General features: G+C 35.4%; 1 protein-coding gene across 3 annotated transcripts in view; it reads right to left on the bottom strand.

Moving 5' to 3' along the window:
- LOC113062388 (trafficking protein particle complex subunit 9) overlaps positions 1 to 21,186 on the bottom strand; it is a 182,545-nt gene that overhangs the window by 90,628 nt on the left and 70,731 nt on the right. For all 3 annotated transcript variants that reach the window (XM_026232210.1, XM_026232214.1, XM_026232213.1), the window contains 2 exons: positions 20,085 to 20,236; positions 1,301 to 1,453 (listed from right to left, as the gene is read on the bottom strand). In XM_026232210.1, the coding sequence (XP_026087995.1) occupies positions 1,301 to 1,453; positions 20,085 to 20,236 (305 nt within the window). The remainder of the gene's footprint in view (positions 1 to 1,300; positions 1,454 to 20,084; positions 20,237 to 21,186) is intronic.

The following is a 21,186-nucleotide window of genomic DNA, read 5'->3' as shown; positions in this document are numbered from 1 at the left end:
GATGAGAAAAGTGCTAATATTACTGCTAAATAACAGCAATAATGTGTTAGCACCTGCGATAATATCAGTAGTGTTTACAATTCACTGCCCTCTGCATGCTGCACTAATAAGACCGGCTTTAAGCTGTCTTATCGGCCTAATTCGGAGAAAATTATTATTTCAACAATAATTAAAACATTTTAACAGCTTCTGAGGAGAAACCCAGGAGAGGAGAGAGAGCGGAAGGAGGCCGTTCAGCTCGCACCTGTTTGTAATTCAAGCAGAAACGCAGTCTGCTACAGTCTGCTCTCCTCATGTCTCATTAATATTTACAAGTGTGTACAAAGAGACCGAGATAACCTGGAAGACATTTCTCAGAGGTCGCTCTTTTGGGATCCAAATGGATTCATAAACATTTTATACTTTATTCTTCATATATCACAATTTTCTATTAGAATATTTAAAAATGTTAATTGAATAGATCATTTTATATATTCAAAATATATTTTAACATTACATATTTTTATAATAGTTTATTTTCATATGACTTATTTTTATCATTTGATATTTTGTTTTATTTATCATTCAAAATTGTATTATACAAATTTTAATTACTTTTTAACATTTTGTCACATATTTCTTTTTTTTTTCTATTAATTTAGAAAAAAAGATGACTTTTTAAAATACTAATTTTTGTTCATTTATTTATTGAATTGTTGATTTAAAACTTTTTTCAGCATCATTACTCCAGTCTATACTGATAGATATATTACAGATACTACCCAAACTTTTGAACAGTACAGTGTACATGTGAATGACGATATGTCTTGTTCAAAAACATATGATATAGTTTCAAGCAAATTTAACGTTTAGTAGAAACAACTGTGATAATGGCACATGAGAGGTAAAACAAGAGGCTAGGCAGGAAGGAAGAAGATGTAAGTGTAAGATAACCAGGAAACAGACAAAAAGAACAAGATGTAAAGAGGAAACAGATATTAATCCAGGGAGGAATTAAGAGAGGGCCGAGCGTACGGGAGAGGGGGTAATACAGGAGAGAGATGACCGATGTCTCTGATGAATGTAAAATGAGAGAGTACAGACACCTTGCTTGGATCAGATCTATCATAACAGGGCAAAGTGAATACTGCCTTTCTATCTTTTAGAGAGCAATCAAGCCTGTCTTGATTATAGTGTGATGGCTCCGGTGATGCACTCTCAGAAACTGAGTGTAAATCGGGATGGGACAAACCAGACCGGACCCCAATGATGTTGTTTTTGTGTGTCAGCGTATGTGTGCTGCTTTCATGTGGAGGTTTACCATCGTTCAGGTCGTTTAACAGGTTCTCCTGACCGGAGAAATCCAGTTTGGCGCTTATGTTGACAGGGATGGAGACGGATTGACCGGATTTCAGAGGCAGGTGGGACAAAGCGTCCTGCAGGTCCCAGGTCAAGAACTCACCAAACAGCTTCTCTGTAAGACAGAAAAAGGGAGATATTTGGTCAGTGACAATTTTTTTTAGTAATAATAAGTAATAAAAATAAAAATAAAAACACTACCAACTGTAGTGTTTTAATCTTATTTTAAAAATAAGTTGAAAAAAACAAAAACAATAAATATATATATAATATAACAAATATTTCTTAATGCATTGTCATGCATAATCAATTTTAATAAATGGATCTGGACATAAAAAATAAAATGCACATCACTGATTCATCTTTTTCTTGCATATCTATATATTTATAGCTGCACAAAAACAGTAAACCTCTGAATCAAACCATAGCAGCTACTACAAAAGTAGCATGTAACCACAACATGATATATGCAATTTTAAAAATCACATTTTAGTGTATTTTTACTTACTATTTTTTATTTTACACAAACATTTAATTAATTAATTGGAGGAGCCCCTGCGGTACTAACACAGACTCTCTACTGAAGACCCCTGCTGTATAACAATCTATTCAATTCAATTTATCTCAGAAATTCTCTTTATTACAGTATGGGAATAAAGGCTTTCTTTGGCTAACTATTCAATCAACTCCAAATCTCACTGGTATTAAATAATTCAGCCTGGTAAACTGCAGATTTATAAACCTTTGGTGATGCAAACTTTGGAAAAGAAATCCATCATAGAAATATCTTAAGAATACATCAAATAACGTTAAAGAAAACCCAGATCAAAAGTTCTGAGTTCAGATGTGTGATCAACATTGACATCTGCTCCGAGAGAAACTTCTCCCACTCTCTGCATCTGGAAAATAGTTTCTTATATGTTATATTTTATATCAAGTATCTGATGTAATGGCAAAGTTGATCTCTAACTATAAAAAAAGACATACAAATAAAAAATTACTATTAAAATAATATAAAAATCAAATAATATTAAAACAAATAAAAATGTAAAAATCCAATAATATTAAAACAAATAAAATATAAAAATCAAATAATATTAAAACAAATAAAAATATTAAAATCAAATAATATTAAAATAAAATAAATTAAATTAAATTAAAAAAATAAAAATTAAAAAAATTAAAAAAATAAATAAAATAAAATAAAATAAAATAAATGTGAAGTAAGCTGAATAAATTCCCAGCAGGTGTTTGGATGAACCAGCTAAGAAGAAAAAAAAAGAACCTATGGAATAGCATGGTTTTCACTAAAGTGCCATGTCAATAAAAATCTACATGACTATAGTAATCATTCAATAAAATGATATAGGTCGCTGTATCTCCACTGTACTATAAGTTAGGTGCCGTTTACTTTCTTTCTATGTTTTACCAAAACCACTCTACATTGCCACTTAAGTAGGAATGCAACTGAGGATTTGAACCTGGTGATCCTCTGTTCATCTCGTCATCTCCCTAAGTGTGTGAAGACACAAGGAACGCCTGTTCAGAGCTTCAATCAGATGCTAAAAGCTCCCAAGTCTCACTGAGGATGAATAATAGACAGAGGCCAAATAACGAAGTCAAATGAGTGTTGCACAACACGCCTGTGAACATTTAAATGAGAGTCTGCCCTACAGACACATGATCCTTATGAATCACAGCTTTGATTATCATTCCCACGTAAAAGACTGAAGAACGCATGAATAAGATGCTGCATTACAATAGCAGTCATCAGACGATTCATATTAACCCTGCTGACTCGTATTAACACCTGCCACCTGTTTGTCTGAGGTCTGACCAAGGGTGTATATGAGCAGAACCTTGATTTTAGTCTCAAAAGAGTGTCAAAAGTCAGATGTTTGACCTTCAACATGACACTACAGCCAAGAACCACCATTTAAACATGAAGAGACGGTCTGATTTACATGCACGTGACCAACCACAGTTTGGGAAACCTTACAAATCTTTGAAAACATATGGTTTGCTCATGGATATGTCTATGAATTAGTGTCAAAAAAACTTAGTCCAACTTATATGAACTATGTAACTGCATATTTAAATTTTGATTTGGGTAAACACACCGTAATGCGATGTAAAGGCTCATTATAGAATGCACCAGAAGGAAAGCTGCCAATCAAAAGAATTTAATTAAAAAGGGGTGAACATTTTGTAGTGTTCATGAATTGCGTAATGCATTTAGAGAAGCAGGTGCTAAAGGAAAAGATGCAAATACAAGGGAGAATTATTTCTTAGTGAATTACTACCATTCAAAAGTTTGGGGTCAGTAAGAAATTTAATTTAAAGAAATTCATCTTTTTATTCAACAAGGTAAGAGTAAATTGGTAAAAAGTGATGGTAAAGTCATTAATGATGTTACAAAAGACTTCCATTTCAAATAAATGCTGTTGAACTTTCTATTCATCAAAAAAAGCAGTACAAACTGTTTTCAACATTAATACTAATAAGACATGTTCCTTGAGCAGCAAATATTTCCCATTACTCTATTTATTGTATATCTTATCAAACAAATGTAGCCTTGGTGAGCAGCATAAAGCGTTACTTTAAAAAAAACACTATAAAATCTTAGAGACCCCAAACTTGATCAGTGGTGTATAGAGAATAAGATTATAGATAAATTAATCATCCTTCTACATGTCAGAACTTTCCTCTGATTGTGGTAACAGTTACACTGACAAGTGAATATTAAACTAGACTGAATGTTGCTCTTTTAGCATTTCAATTCTTAGTGTCTGCTCTTCCCCAGAGCTATTCCAGCTGCCTCTCGAGAGTCGTGATCCCCTCTTCAGAACAACACGGATGGAAATAAACAACCCAGACAGATGTTAAACCCTGTTCCACAACAACACGCTCCCGGGCCTGTGAGCCGTCATCCTGGAGGGCTCCTTCCTGGCAGCAGTCTTGAATGGATCGGGACAGCAGACTATATCCACCCCGAACGCACACGCATGCCAACGCTACAATCTGGTTGTTTTTGGAGCCTGGGGATCTCAAAGCATGAGTTTAATCTCTGAAGTCTCTGCAAAAGGCTTAATTTACAATTAGCATGCAGCTAATGAGACTCCAGAACCCATGGAACTAAGTAAGGAAACACAAAAACAGGGGGTTGGATTATATTAACTACATTTCATTTGAATGTCCCAAGCATATATAAAGGGATTTCATACAGTCTCCGTTTCAGGTGGCGTGTTGACAGAATGTTCATAGATCATCTGAAGCATATTGTGCATGATGATGAAGCTTTCCAAAATCACAATCTCAGATTGGCAAGCTTTACATGATTTGCGGGAATCTATTTCAACCTTTTTTATGTTTATCTCCCAATTTCTGTGAGTCGCTAAAAAGAAAAAAACAGTCACGCTCGCCAAGATGAGTGCGTCCAAGACACCGAATCTTTAAAATATATTCAAAAGTTGAAACTTTCAGTATAAAAACCTGGCTATGTGAAACTAATTCTCATATACACTATACAGTCTGAAAATAGCCACTGTGTACAATTAAATTATTAAAAATAACAGTCAAATGCCATCAAGCGCAAAATGAAAAGCTGAGGAGAGGAAGAAAAGGAGAGCGGCCCACAGCTCAAGCTCTCCACACTAATTTGTTGGGGACTCAAATATTCAATAATTCATAATCCTGTGCGGATGAATGCTAAAAACAGTGTGTAGAAGGGTGAGTCGGCTTTATAAACAGCTGAGCAGTGACCATAATTCACCACAGTGAAGCTGTAGGAGACACAGAGTTGCCGTCTCATGTGTTAAACAGAAGTGACAAACAACAGAAATTTGAAGAAATGTGTGGCTTCTGTACTGAAACAACTGAAAACTTTGTGTAACTGAGAGGAAGTTGTTGAATTACTTGTGTGTTACATTTAGTTTTTCATGACCATTTTCCACTCTCTTTCTGACCTTTACGATTAAACGGCTGTTTTTTGCTACTGCACCGTATACATATACAATATGTAAATGATTAAAAAATAAAAGATAAAATAGATAAAAAGAAAGAACAACGGCTGGATAGAATGATAGAAAGGATCAAATACAGCAAAAAAATAGCAATATATTTAGAGAAAATGAGAGATATAATAGTATGAACGAAATAATGACAGAATGAACAAGACAACATTCTAATGAACAATTAGAAGAGTAGATAGAAGGAAAGATGGACAGAATGTTAGAATGAGAGATGATAGAATGATAAAACAAAAGAAGAATGGTATATAGAAACAATGATGCAATGCTAAAACCAAAGAACAGTAGAACATAAGATACTGTAGAAATGATAGAGAGCATGCTTTGACGAAGAAGAGCAATAAAAAGATTGCATAGAAAGAATGATCAAATGTTCCAACCCAATAATAATAATAGCAAGACAAGAGAATGACAGAATGATCAAGAGAATAATGAACCGTTAGAATGAAAGAAAGAAAGAACAATAAACAGAACGTTAGAACAAGTTCTAGAATGTTAGAACGACGGAGTGTTTTATAGAAAGAACAACAGAATGTTGGAACCAGAGAAAGACTGATAGATCATAAGATACGCAGAATGACAAAGAATGCGACAGAGCGATATAATGACAGAAAGAACAGCAGAAATAATGTTAGAGAAAGAACAACAGAACGATAGATAGAATGGTAAAGAGAACAATAAAGCGATAGGCAGAATGTTTAATTAGAAGGAGATTGACAGATGACAGTTTTATATTAGTTTGACACACAAATACAGAGTTATGTTTGTTAAAATGATCTAATAAGAGCTCAACAGAGATCCACAGCCATATGAATCTGAAGATACTGAGGGGCTTTAAACGGATAAACCAACAACACCGAGCACTATTTCATTACTTATTCAAATGTTTCTTCACTGTCAGACTAGGTAAAACTTTGATAATAGTGCTCCGATCACTTCTCACTACAGGGGGAAGCAAGTACAGACCACACCATGAAAAGAGCAGGAGAGTGTGTGAGAGACACATGGAGGATGATAATAATCCTCCATCCTCCGACACATTATCACTGCAACACACTGCCTTTATCTGCCTTACACTTCCAGCATAAGAATGACTCTAGCGCTCATAGATTCTAATTTCTCCTCTTCTCATTCATCTTCCTCTCCAAACGCTTCTGAAATTAATTCAGCCCACACCACTTCCACAGACTCCATTCAAACTTTGTGTGATCATTTCAGCCTTAGGTGTGCAATCTATTGTATGAACTTCATAATGAATGTAATCTTAAAGTGTGAAAATCTCCAGCTGGAGTGCATTGATGCTGTTTGCCATTTAAAAAGTGTCGGGGAGTTGGTATTTATATTGAGTTAATATTTATACTTTCATGCCTGGCCATTTAAAAAATATAAAGAATTCAGAAGGAACTGTACTGACGGCGGGTCATCAAGATGCAGTAATGAATATCTTAAAGACGTCACTCAAAAAAAAAAAAAAATCTACAGATATACTTAAGAAATTTGTTGGCAAACTTAAAGATACAAAGCATAGATATTTTCAGAATTTAAAATCTCTTTTAGTAGGACAACCTTGCAAACTAGTCACTAATAAATCAAGTGATTATTTTTGCTTTTTTTTATTATTAAAATTATTTTCATTTTAGGTCATGAGTAGAAAGTCGACATCGGACAAAAAATCTTGAGGTAAACCATAAGCCTCTGATTTGTAGAAATATTTAAACAATTTATAATTGTAAAAATAAATTGAGTTTTAGTAATTTAGAATATGTAAATTAATAAAATAAAATAATAAATAAATTACATAAAAATAATAAACAATTATAATTAATAATAGTAAGGTTTTAATAAAAAAATGTTTACAAATTTTAAAATAAGTATTTAAATATTTACTCATATATGTTCTACAAATGTCTTGCATGTGCAACATTTCAGAAAATATTAAAAATATACATCAATATTTCATCAAAGGATGGCACTACATGCATAAATGTCTAAGCCCACAACATCTACTATCTGATAAATCAAATCAAACAAATCACTTAAGTTGTAGTCATTTTGAGAAATAAAAAATAAAATAATAAAAAACAACAACAATGATATAGTACAACAATAGTTCTAGAAATACTTATATATCATACTTCAATATTTCATCAAAGGATGGCACTGTTCAAGGTCTAAGCCCACAACATCTAATGTCTCTGGCAAATCCAGAGTCATGCTGTGTGTGCAAGTGAAACTCATTCAAACATTCCCCTTAGTACTGGGGAAAAAAACTCTGTGGTATACAGAAATATAAAGACATGAAAAGCAACACTCATACACACAGTAGACAAATCCAAAGCCCTGAGCTAAACGTGCATCTGCCTGGTTAGACATCGAAAGGTCACTGCTTCAGTCATGATTCTCATGAAGAACTGGACACAGTTTCACACATCCAAATCACTCCTCAATATCATTCAGAATCCATACAAAGCTCATACATATTTAACTACAATTCCATGTCTTTAAGTAAATGTGAATGGGGGTTTGCCTGTGCAAAAGTCATCAACACAACACAAGAATGCTATAGATGGATTCCAGGGAATTTCTATGTGGTTTTAAGGAGTTCTGGATGGTTGTAAATGTATTTACAACCTGTATGGTGTTCTACATTGTTGCTAAGGTGTTCTGTGTGGTCAACAGAGCCAACCAGACTTTCTCATCTCAAGCTCAAGCCACTCTTCCCATTTTCAGTAGTCTGTATTTTTCTACCAGATGAAAATCTGAGGTCTAATGAGAATTCATTGATAGTTGGGGTGAGGGGTTTGTTCAAATGGCCTTTTGTTAGTTATAACAGTTTCAATACCTAATAATGCACCATATGTCATGCACGGCAAATGTCATCGTCAAAGAGAAAGCATCATCGCTAACATCAAAAATGTCTGACAGCTGATGTAATCGGACATCCAAACAGACTGCGACTACCAAGGTCATAAATTATACATCTATATATTGAAAAAGACACAGCCAGGCCAACACTGAATACCATCTGGAGCCCGAGAGAAAGACAGGTTGAAGCCTGATAGCTGCAGATAGAGAGAGATGTCAAAAATGCATTTCCATATGTTGAGTGATACATTTTGTGGCGTTACAGATCAGACAGAGATGGAAAAAATAGTCACAAAGGAACATAAACACAGTGACAGAATCAGGTATTTCTACAGTATCCATAATCATATGCATGCATCTATCTATCATATTTTTAAAGAGCCACACAGATGGGAAATCAAAAATTACCTGTATTACAGTGTATGATGTAGCTGTCCATCAGTGTAAACAATGTGCAAATAATTAAACCAAAAAGTACACGATTTATAAAGTTATTGGCTTCTAAAGTAAGGAGTCGACTCTGAATCGCTGAAACGAGTCGTTATAGATTTCAAATCTTTTACCCATCTCTATGTACGTCACTAGGAACACTTTGCATAATAATCTCTGCCTACCGTCTGGGGAGCAACGGAACTCTGAGCTGCCCCACCCCCCCCCACACACACACACAGACGCTCTGTTTGATGTGAGAGCATCATGTCGAGGAAACCGTGTGTTTTTAATTGTAAAGGCAAGTTTGTTTTATTTTCACTGCCAAAGAATGAAGATCAGAAGAACCAATGGCTAAAATTCATTTTTACCACAATACCAGAGCAGTACAACAAATCCCTTTTGTTGTGTTCACAACATTTCACTGATGACTGCTTTTGTAATCTCGGTGAGTACAGCGGGATTTTCAAAGCGTTAGGCCATAAAAGATGGTTCATTACCAACTTTATTTAGACCAACAAGCATCTCCGAATCACAACCTGTAAGTATGATTATGAAGTTGTGTGTTTGTTTTCTCCCGAGCGTCTTATTAGTATGTGAGCTGTCTGCAGCCTTTGTCTGCGCTGATCGTCATGTACAAACACGTCATTAAAATGAAGTGTAACTCCATGAATACTCAACGAAGAGACATGAGAGAGATATCTATAGAAAGCATGACATATCTACTATAAAACTAAACAAGTGCTGCTAACAGATATTCTGTGATAAAGTAATCCATATGAAAACAATGCGATGTCTGTTTTTCATGTCTCCCTTCGCACGCCCCGTGCTGAACGCGCTATTCAGATTCAAACTGAAGCACGCGGCTTGAATACACCCACACAGAAGAAAAGCAGCGAGACTGTTCAAGTTTTTTATTTTACTGTTTCCTTCACGATGAGAGGAATAAGACATAATTCACCCCAAAAAGATGCTGAAGCATTGTTTACCGTGAAGTTCAAAACCAATCAAAACTATGTTAGTTAACCAATCAGAACACCGTATGCTACCGAAAGGTGGGGTTAAAGGAAACTTAATCTTTTGAACAGCTTCGCGCGAACCATTTGGGGATCTCTGAGAATTGAGGTAATTTTAAAATGATATTTTGACAAAATGACAATGTTTTTTAACCTTGGATGGATTTAAACCTATTGTACAGGACTTATAAACAGTGATAGGAAGCTTATAATTTTCATCTTACTGGCTCTTTAAGTATCTCAGATAGATCAATAGAAAGTTTTGTAGATACTGAGCTCCAAAAAATACAGACAGACAGAAAGATAGATCTAAGACTTTACATTTTGTTTTTAAACTCTGTCTTCTCTACTTAAAAAAAAAATACTATTTTTGCAGTATGAAATTCAGTTTGTTTCTACTTGCCTGTGGAAAATTATAACTGCAAAAAATCGGTTTAAAGCCGTATGAGGTCAAAGATGATGTAATAGTTTTTAGATGTCTGAATCTAAAAAAGATAGCATGGATTTCCCAATAGCTCCTAAAAGTATGAACTTTTTCCAATACTAGCAAAGCACATATTTCTAGTGCAAGGTATAAGCATGTAAATAATGAGATTAACAACCAATGTTTTTAATAAGGAAGCACAACTGAGTTTACCCTAGTAAAAAAGTAATGTATTTAAAATGCATTTATCTCATACTAAGTGTACTGTAGTTCAAATCTATTAAATTTACTGACATATCACTTGAGACTTACTGATATAAAAATACATAATTAAACTTTATTTGGAGTATTACTTGTACACAATGCACATTTCTTAATATTATCCCTAAAATGTGTTTTCGTGTCACTATTAATTAGGACAGTATGATCTTTAAATAATATCAGTCTTTAAATGCAAGATATTTAAAGTTTGCCTAAATTTATGTATATTTGTATCAAATGTACTTTAGTATATACATAAGTATATCTCGAATATATACTAAGTATATATAGTCTTCAACTTCCCTTCCACACAATTGAAGTGCATTATAGCACAAAATTTGTTGTTCCAATTCAGTATACTAAAAGTACAATTGCAGGGTATTTTTATTAAGTACATAAGTATGTAAATGTGTTTGTAGTATACTAGGCATGAAATAAATAAATGTTAGTACAGTATATTTATTTTTGACTAGGGTAAGGATGTACCATTTGCCCACAGCTATCTCTGCCCTCTGTGGGCTGATGGAGAAACTGCAGCATGCATGTGTTTGTACACAGATGTCTCATCAGAGCTCTCTCTGCTCATATTTTATTCATTGTTTGCTTGTGCGAGCTACAGGAGACCATACTGCAGACAAGCCAAAACAACCGATGTGTGTGTGTGTGTGTGTGTGTGTGTGTGTGTGTGTGTGTAACAGAGAGAGAGTGCTTCAAAGGTGCTGCAGCCAACACCCACCAATCTAAACCCAACGGCTCATTCTCTGTGTGTTTCAGAGTTCATGGTGACCTTAGCTGCTCTTTGTGGGCCTCCATCCTTTAGTTAAGACATGTTGCCATCTGCTCTTTCTAGATCCGCCACTGGCCTTTATCCAAAACCACCCACAAACATCAGAAATCCAAATCCTCTCCATCCAGAACCTCTCACACGTCTCTGGACACCAACAGAAGCTTTCCAAGAATTCCAAAAGCCTTGTACAAATATTCTAGATCTTCACGGCATGTTTGAATCTCCCAATGACTTTTAAGTTCTCCTGGGAATTTTGGACTTTGCGAGTAGTACTTGCCATCTTCTTTGAAATAAAAAATAATAATAATAATAAAAAAAAAAAAATAGTTGGCCATGATAGTAAGACATGAAGCTTTTAAATTTAGAATTAAGAGGACTCACATTTCACTTTATAAGTGAGATTTCATTCTTTGACTGCCACAGAGCGAATGTTTTCAAAAGTTCAGAGAAATATATTGTTAAAAAAAAGAAAAAAAAAAGAATAATAAATAAAATAAAATAAAATAAAAATGTATCCATGTTATAGTGTCAACTTAAAAATTATTATATAAATTAAAACAAGTAAAAGATTGGATAAAATTAACATAAATAAGAAACTAAATAATTAAAATACAATTTTCTTCATTTTATAGTCTCAACAAAAAAGTTAAGCTAGATCAAGCTATCAAACACAATGACATCATAATAAAACTATAATATAGCTGAAACTATAGATCTATAAGTTCAGTATAATACGTTTGATAAAGGGGTGACATTTAAAACATGGACATCTCTGCTTCACAATACCCTGAACAAGCTTGAAAAACGCAAAATATCTGTTACACACTCAGTTAAAAAAGATTCCATATCTTGATGATGAAAGCCATTTTATCCTCAGAAAAGACAGATGAATATGAACCTGCAATGATATTCATACGATAGTAGTTACTCTGATGGCTTCTGTCCATTCAGCTAAGATTATTTAAGCACTTTTTATGCTAACAGTGGCTCTGTTCCCATGTCTTGCAGTACTGCTGGGTAATTAGAGGCCCTAATTGGACCATCCACCGCTGCATGCTGGTTGTGCCCCCGAAGGCAGTGCGTGCATCGCACAGAAGATTTATTACAAGAAAATCTGTGTATGCACATGGATGGAGAGTGCACAGAAAAGATCCCCAGGCTCTTCTGGAATCTTTTCAGAGTCTTTTGAAACACTCCAGCGTCTTCTAAAGCCTTTATGGAGCTTTGTAACATTTCTGTAGTGCACTGTGGGGTGGTGTAGCTGTTAAAGGATTAGTTTAGCCAACAATGAAAACTCTCATTCATTCATGCACGCACATACTGAAACTTGGCATATTGCAATTAGCGATGAGACACAGGAGAACCATAAATTGTATGTACATGCAGCCTAAATTACAACATTTCCATTTTTGGATGGTATCAAAGCTGGTAACTGAAAGGCAATGTGCTATTTGCGCATTTGAGAAATACATTTAACCCTAGGTTATGTGAAAGTCACTATTATGGGATAATTTTTAAATTGCTGTAAAGACAGCATCACTCCAGTCTTCAGTGTCACAAGATCCTTCAGAAATCATTCTAATATACTGATTTGCTGCTCAAGAAACATTTATTATTAAATTTAAATTAAATTTATGCATTTATCCAAAGCGACTTACAGTGCATTCAGGCTATCAATTTTTACCTATCATGTGTTCACGGGGAATCGAACCCACAACCTTGCGCTTGATAAGCAATGCTCTACCAATTGAGCTACAGGAACATTATGATTATTATTATGATTATCAATGTTGGAAATAGTTGTGCCGCTAATATATTTGTGGGAAAGTGATAAACTACCATTTAAAAGTTCAGAGAAACATTACAAAAAAAAATTATGAATAAAAAGATTCAGCAAGAATGAACAATTTATCAAAACTGGCAGTAAAAAAAATTATAATATTTATAATGATTTCTATTTCAAAGAAATGCTACTATTTTATTTATCAATCTGAAAAAAAAATTATAATGGTTTTCAAAAAAATATTAATCACCAAAAACTGTAACCAACATTAATAATAAAAAGCATTATTAATAACTGAGGAGCAAAGTAGCATATTAGAATGACACTGAAGACTGGAGTAATGATGCTGAAATTCATATTTGCATCACTGGAATAAATTACATTTTAAAATATATTCAAATAACAGTTACATTAGATTGTAATAATATTTCATACCATTGTTTTCTACTGTATTTTTGATTAAATAAACGCAGGCTTAGTGAATGTAATGGTTTCAAAAATATTTTTACAAACTTAAATTATTCCAAACTTTTGACCGGTAATATACAAAGACCCCAGATTCCTCTTCAATGTAAGAACTTGATAAATCCCTAAAACATCAGTCAGCATCCTGATGCTGCAGGGAGTAGTAGAGTAGAAGAGCAGAAGAGTAGAAGAGTAGAAGATTTTAAGCTAACTGAAGCGTCTAGCAATCTGTTTTAATTAAAGAGTGCTAGCAAGAGCTAGAGGGGCATGCAGCGTTCAAAGTGTTCAGAGGGCTGCCACCTGATTAACGAACTCCATCATGACCCAGCATTTCACTGGGGAGCTGAATGTATTAGAAAAGGGAAAGTACAGGCAAGGTCATGTCTGGAGTATTTGGGGTGGTCCGGATGAGAGTGCAAAACCCACTTAGTCTGCAAAAGACCATCAAACTGACATGTAAAGCAATCAGAGTTCGTTTTTTCTGACCCTAAACTTCTGAATGGTAGTGTAGTGTATATCTGTGAAATAGTCTTTAAAATTACCAATAATTGTTATTCTACCCACTTTTTTTCTACAACTCTTCTTGCAGATATAAAGTTAACTTGCTATGTTTCTATGTGTATCAAATAAAACTGTGGCTGAATGCTGATGTGGGCTTTTGGGCAATACCTGCAAAAGTCCTGGCATAAATGCATTAAAGTACCTAGCAAGATTACGGAGCATTAATAATGATTTTAAATACATAAACATAACATAAATATGTTAATCTATACACATCACAGTCAGACTGTGATGCCTGATTACTGGATTAAATGTGACCAAGGATTTGTTTTTGGAGATTATTGGATCAGCACATATTTATAGCTTTACTGACTGCCAAATAAAGTTAGTAAACAACCAATCAGAATCAAAATGCTTTAGAAACCGCTGCAGTGTATAGCCATGTTCTCAAATAATTGTTATTATTAAATGTTTTGATAGTTTGTGCTGTACCTTATCACAAAATTATCAAAACTCCACTTTGCGCTTCCATCCTTTAAAGGGCATTGCGTGCTATGTTATTCCCTAATTACGCACAAGCGTATACACTAGTATTTCTCTAATTAAAAGGGAATTATAGTGTAGACCCTAATACATAATTCAGTCAACAATATTGTATATATTCTTTATCATAATTAAGGGACTCCAGTGAATACTTTAACCCAGAAAGCTTAAGAATTAATATAGTGTAACTCCAGTGTGTCCTATTATTCATTTTAGGGCATACTTAAGAGGAAAATATAACTAGTATTGTAGGACATATTTATTAGGATACTGGACGCTAAAATTAAAATACTAGTATATTTCAGAGAACACTTTAGTGATCCTATTCATATTCCAGTCCATACCCAGTGGGATACTACAACTGATACTAATTTATAGTGAATAAGTTGATGTTATAGTGGATAATCGAGTGTATACTTTAGAGGACAATATGGTGCACTAGCTCACACTTTCATTCAAGCTCAAGAATATAACTTAGTACATACTTGAGTGTGTAGTGTAATAGTTTAGGTTCAATAATAAGGTTCAATTTAACAAGTTAATCCAATAGCTAAGAAAAAAATTAAATGGAAAATATAGTTTTTATTAATGTTGGTAAATGTTAATTTCTACATATATTTTAACATTTCAAATTTCATGCATGTGTAAATGCATCAATACATACATGCACCAATACATCAACAAACATATGTAAATGCATAAAATCAATGTGTAAATGTATAAATGCATAACTAAATGGCTAACAATAACTAAGTGACAATTCACTGTTAGTTAACAATGAATAGTACAATATTAATTAAATAACATCAACCCAGATTAATAAATACATGAATAAATTGCATGAATACATGCATCAATGCATCAACAAATGTAAGTGTAAATGCATAACCAAACAAACAAATGTTAACCGATAAAACCGATAATTAACCGATAAATGTTAAATATTTTTGCCTGGCTTGAAAATAAAGGTTTCAGATTTAAAAATAAAGCAGAGGTTAAGATGACGTTACACCAATACTGGAGCATTCTCAATAAAAGAGAGCAGGAGATACCTGATAAGGAAATCAACAGGAAGCAAGAACACAAGGAACTACCATAGAGCAGAGTTGTGTTTGAAAAGAGACAAAACTGCAGGTGATTCACAGATCTGCTCACTGAAGCCAGGTCTCGACCGCACACACAGCAGGTCATGAAATGCATGTGACAGCGCAACAGAACGTCAGTCATAACGGGTATGACGAAGTGCACGTCCTTGTATCTCCACCAGAGTGGAATGAACTTCCATCGAGCTGCATCAAATCACACTGCAGATACGCCCATCCCAGAGAGGCCGACTGCATGCTGAGCTTATGCAAGATAGCGTAAGGGATTTAGAATTGCGTCTCATGCTGCTGTTTTGATATGCTTAGGAAGAAAAGACAATGTAGAAAGCTAAATCAGGTTATGAGTTTTGAGGCCGGGACTCAGTCGAAACAGGAAAACTCCAAGTAAAGTAATTAACTGAAGTTAACTAACAAAAGAAAATGCTGGTGCAATCTTCACAAAGATGAGGAAAATGTTTTCTTCCAACACTACAAAGACCTGAGAAATATAATTTTTCATTTGGAAGGGGTGAAATATAGAGGCACCGCTGTATATGGGTGCAGGTATGGAGGTTTCTGTATCAGGTGGCATAAATAAAGACTGCTGTTGGTGGCACAGGATGCGGTCCATCCCAATATCTCATTCCTCAGATTTCTGTTCAGTCATTTTCAATGTCAAATACAACGCCCGTTTCTGGCTGTACCACCTGTGAAGGAAGAAAGTGAATGTGTGTATTTGTGTGTGTGTGTGTGTGTGTGTGTGTGTGTGTGTGTGTGAGTTCATTTGGCTTCAGGCTGCCTGGGAAACAAGTTTGGGTTGCTGTTGAGCGCTCAAGTACCTGTAGAGACTCACTAGAGGACGGAGCAACAAGAAGGAAGGTGAGAGAGAAAGAACCGTGGGTCCAGAAGTCCTGCCAAGTCTGACGGTTTCTGTCACAGTGGCCCTCTCTTAAGCAGCGAAAACATGGACAGATCCTCTCATTAAATGTGTTTGGTGAAAGACAGACATTTCACATCACATGTTTCCTGGAAGTACTTCAGAAATCAGATCTGGGGTAAGGTATTTTGCAACAGCTGTTTAGAAACTGAACTGGCGAGATCTGATTTCATGATTGAGCCTGAATCGCTTTGTTGTTCAGCTCAAATCACTTTGGCTACATTCACACTGCAGGCTGAAACGACCCAATTCTGTATCTGATCTTTTCATGACAGTCTGAACGACACAGATCCGATCTTTTCAAATGTGACCCAGTCCACTTGGGTTTGTGGTCCTGAATCCGATACGTATCCGATCTTTTGAAATGTGACCTCCATCTGAACGGCCAGGCCACATGTATCCGTACGTCATTGATACGCTACAAACGTCATAATTCTGCGTTGAAGTAGGCGGGAACGAGAAGAGCCACTCACATCAGTATCCCACCACTCCTGGCTGCGACTCCGCACCCACACGTTTCTCTGTACCGACGTTGCTAACACTGCTCCACAAAACATCATGGCCAAAAACCTTGCTCTCCTCCTCCTTTTTAATTTTCTTCTTAAAACGAGAAGATTGTAATTGTGCTTGCTCCGTTGGGAAAATAACTTTAATATTGCAAAAATGTTTACCGTTAGCTACTTCTGCAAACAACGAGTGACGTCGTTCACCGTTGAGTACTGTTCTGCGCATGCGGGTCACTTCTGGGTCATTTCACGTTCACACAGGAGATCATAAAAGATCGCATTTAATTGGAAATGTGAACAGCCTTGCAAAAAAAAAAATTAGCATTAAGCCCTTTATTGTGAATGTAGCCTTTGTTATTCAGGCTGAATCAGTTCAAGTTTCTGAATAAGATCACAATTCAGACTAAATCAGTTTGTGATGGTTAAATCTGAATCATCTTTAATTAAATCTTCATGGCTCAGTCTGAAAAATTAGTTAATGTTTCAATCAGAATCATTTGGACATTTTATTCACAAACTGCAGCAAGTTTAGCCCCTGCATGTGACAGACTCTGACCAAACAACTTCTGACCAAAAACATATACAGTATATCATACCATGCATGCTAAAAAACACCCTAATAGGCTTCATGCACTGCCCACTGGAGAGTTTTTCAGAGTGATGCTTTGTAAAGAGTCCAAAAGCAGACAGGACATTATAATTGTGGATGTTTGAGACTTGTGTTTGGTGGTTGTTGATGAGCCCACAGGTACAGACATGTAAGCTCATCAAGAAAGAAAACATAATTAGCTTCATGCTGCAATAAAAAAAAAAATCACTTTGATTTCCACATGAGGGTAATTTGCCATGGGGACAACTTAATCCTGCAATACGAGAGGAAAAGAAAGAGTGAGAACAGAAAGAAACGAAGATTAATGTAAGTACATGTAGGGCTGAAGTGACCTTATGAGAATTCAATCATGGTCACTGTGCCCAGAAAAATCTTCAGTGCTTGACCCCTAATAATAATAATAAGAATAATAACAACAACAATCAGTTCCTGGATCCTTAGAGACTACAGTGTTTTTTATTTTTTATTTTTTTTTTTATGTTTAGTTATAAAACCCGAGATGTAAAACAGACAGGCAAGCTAGTTAGTGTCTGGAGACCTTGGTTTATGTACAGCAGAGACGGCAAGCGCTTTGACATTTCCAGAGCCAAATGGGACATGAGTCATGGATATTCTTTCTCTCTCCTGGTTTCTTTTCCTTCAGTCATGTCAACAGTTAGTAGGAAACTAGACATGATATTTATAGTTCCACTGCAAACTTCAGAAGATCATCTCATTATCTCTCTCTCTCTCTCTCTCTCGTTCTACTACTGGGCATTTCAACTCTCAAAAGATAGAGACGATATACAAACAAATGTGTGTTTGTGTGTAAACTCACCATGAGGATATTTAGAAAAATCATGCCATCATACTCAAAGTGAGTAAACATATATAGGGATGCATCTAATCCATATATTTCAGCATAATAACCAACAAAACGCAGTTCAAATTCAATTTCTTGACTCACTGCAAATCACACTGGTGTTTTTGCTGGTGATTTGCAAACAAATACATTTGATTTAACTAATTCAAAACAACTCAAAGTGGACTAGACCTCCTAATAGTCAAAAGATGAGCTCAGTGAAACTGACAGGAACATGGGAATGCAACCATTTACTACATTCAGTCTGAGTTTCTAACAGTAAACTGATGTTTTGTTTAGTTTTTCTTTTCCTGAGTGTAGAGAAACCCCAAAATTGGTTTTCTTGTTTCAGAAATCATATCCCATCAGATAAAATCTGTCAGGCCTGACAAGCCTTCTTGCATAAAACATAACAGGAAAAAAATCATACCTCTCATAAATAACATGTTTTTGAACATTTTCCCTTAGATGCATTTCATTCGCTATGCAATAAATTTAAGTGGTTTTGTTTAATTATTAGTGTCCTTTAATAAGTCAAGCATCACTCTTACTTTTGCTCATACTTTAGGTCAGTGAACTGAACAAACCTTAAACTTTAACTATTAGTCTAAACTCCAGGGTGTAAATCTTTCTGCAAACTTTAAGTAAGAATTTGATCCTTTGTTAACGTAATTTTACCGTGGATAAGTTTACAAAGAAAGAAAGACAGACAGACAGACAGACAGACAGACAGACAGACAGACAGACAGACAGACAGACAGACAGACAGACAGACAGATAGATAGATAGATAGATAGATAGATAGATAGATAGATAGATAGATAGATAGATAGATAGATAGATAGATAGATAGATAGATAGATAGATAGATAGATAGATAGATAGATAGATAGATAGATAGATAGATAGATGTACAGTAAGTTGTGGTTGCAGTAATGCTTGTGTAGGTCATTAATTGCTAAATTAATGCACTGTGGCTGAAAATAATAAAACTACAAAGAATGTGCCAATGAGGTAAGAAAAGCTGTCAGTCATTAAATGAGAAAACAAAAAGTAACTCAGATATTTTGTTGTAAATTTAAAAGTGATGTGTTACTTTACTAGTTATATACATAGCTCTTACATATATACATAGCTCTTTATTGAGACAAATCCCTCACTAAAGTACATCTAAGTAAATCCACACACAGGGCTCAGTCAAAGGACACCTCCACAACAACTTCAAAGCAAAGACAGTGTGTGTGTGTCAGTGCCTGTAGAGGCCACCTGCTCAGTCACTGATGCTGAAAGCAGTCTGGGATTAGAGAAGATGCACACACACACACACACAGAGCAAAAAGACAACGCTTTTCATGTTCGCGTGTGTGGAATACCACTAAGAGCACTGCACATGTCTTATTTTCCATCCTCAAAGACGCAGAGACAGAGGTGCGTAAAAGCAGACGTCTTTATTCAAAGAGAGAGCACATCAAAACAGTGGAGTCACGGGGAAATCTGAGATGGGCTCGAGTGATCAGACTAATGCACAGACTCTATTACGAACTCACAGCAATCAGTGCAGCCTTTGAACCTCCGTCCCATTACAGGATGTGCGTCGTATCAAGAACACAGTGGCATTTACCGCTCGATAAAGAGCGGGACGGCATTTAGACTGTGTGCTGCATGTACCTTTAGTGCTGAGGGTTTTAGATGACAGCTCCAGCGTGTTCAGCATCTCTGTGCCGATATTCTCCAGGGTGATGGTGAGCTGCTGCGTTTCTCCATTAAACAGCTGCAGGGACACACTGGTGGACAGGTCTTCACTGGACAGATGAGCCGACCTAGACCAAAATAAAAAATACAAAGCATAAAACCTTGTGTCTAATGATTAGTGATGTAAATAATTGCTTTGAAAACAATTCAGCTGCGAATCTCTACTGAGTTACGTGATGTATCATGACATTTTATTACAGTTTGATGGGATTTTTCATATTTTGGCAGGATTCTAAAGAGAAGTTTTTGAAGATGCTGCTCCCTCAACTCTACCGAACTTCGTTTATATCTGCACGAATCATTTACATCCGACTGCTTTGTGAATGAGGGTCTGTATAAAGCACCTCCTACACCTCCTAAGTATCACACGTTAGTTTTCCAAATTGCCTTTCTGAAAGACCGTCTTGGCACTCTGTAAGTCTGTTTTATCTGACGCTGTCTTCATGTGCTACAAGAATGATCATGAATAGGAAAATGGGAGTTAAAATTGCATTTGAAAGCAATGCGTAGTCGACTGCTGGAATTAGTTGAGCTCATAACCACAAGTGTGGCTTATAAAGTTTGGAATAGCATGCGATGGCACCATGAGATTTTTTTTTTTTTTTCACACCCGTGCTCCCATCTGTCTAATTCATAAAGTGTATTTTTTAATGCACAGTACAATCAGATGACTGACCTTTAAACCAAGTGCATTTTCTATAAAGATAACAGGCTTGTACTAACAGTGGAGTGTTTATTTGCAAAGGCTAGCACTGGTATTGCAGGAGCTTGAGCTCTTGATGCTCTGCCGTCTTCCCCAGAGCACCAGCTCATTTGGATTTAAAGGGGAAGACACAAAAATTACGCATTTGGCTCATACCCAAGTGGCAATTTTAACACGCTAAGAAAAATTATCTGTATACTATTAAATAGAGCATAGAGTTAAAACTTCACATACGCACTCTGGGGACATCAGAAACTTATTTTACATCTTGTAAAAAGGGGCATAATTCTTAGGTTAATAAAAGTTAATACAAAA

The sequence above is a fragment of the Carassius auratus genome, chromosome 44 (genome assembly GCF_003368295.1).
Source record: "Carassius auratus strain Wakin chromosome 44, ASM336829v1, whole genome shotgun sequence".
NCBI classification, from domain to species: domain Eukaryota; kingdom Metazoa; phylum Chordata; class Actinopteri; order Cypriniformes; family Cyprinidae; genus Carassius; species Carassius auratus.
Note: the sequence above shows the minus strand (reverse complement) of the source record. Positions and strands in the feature narration are given on the sequence as shown.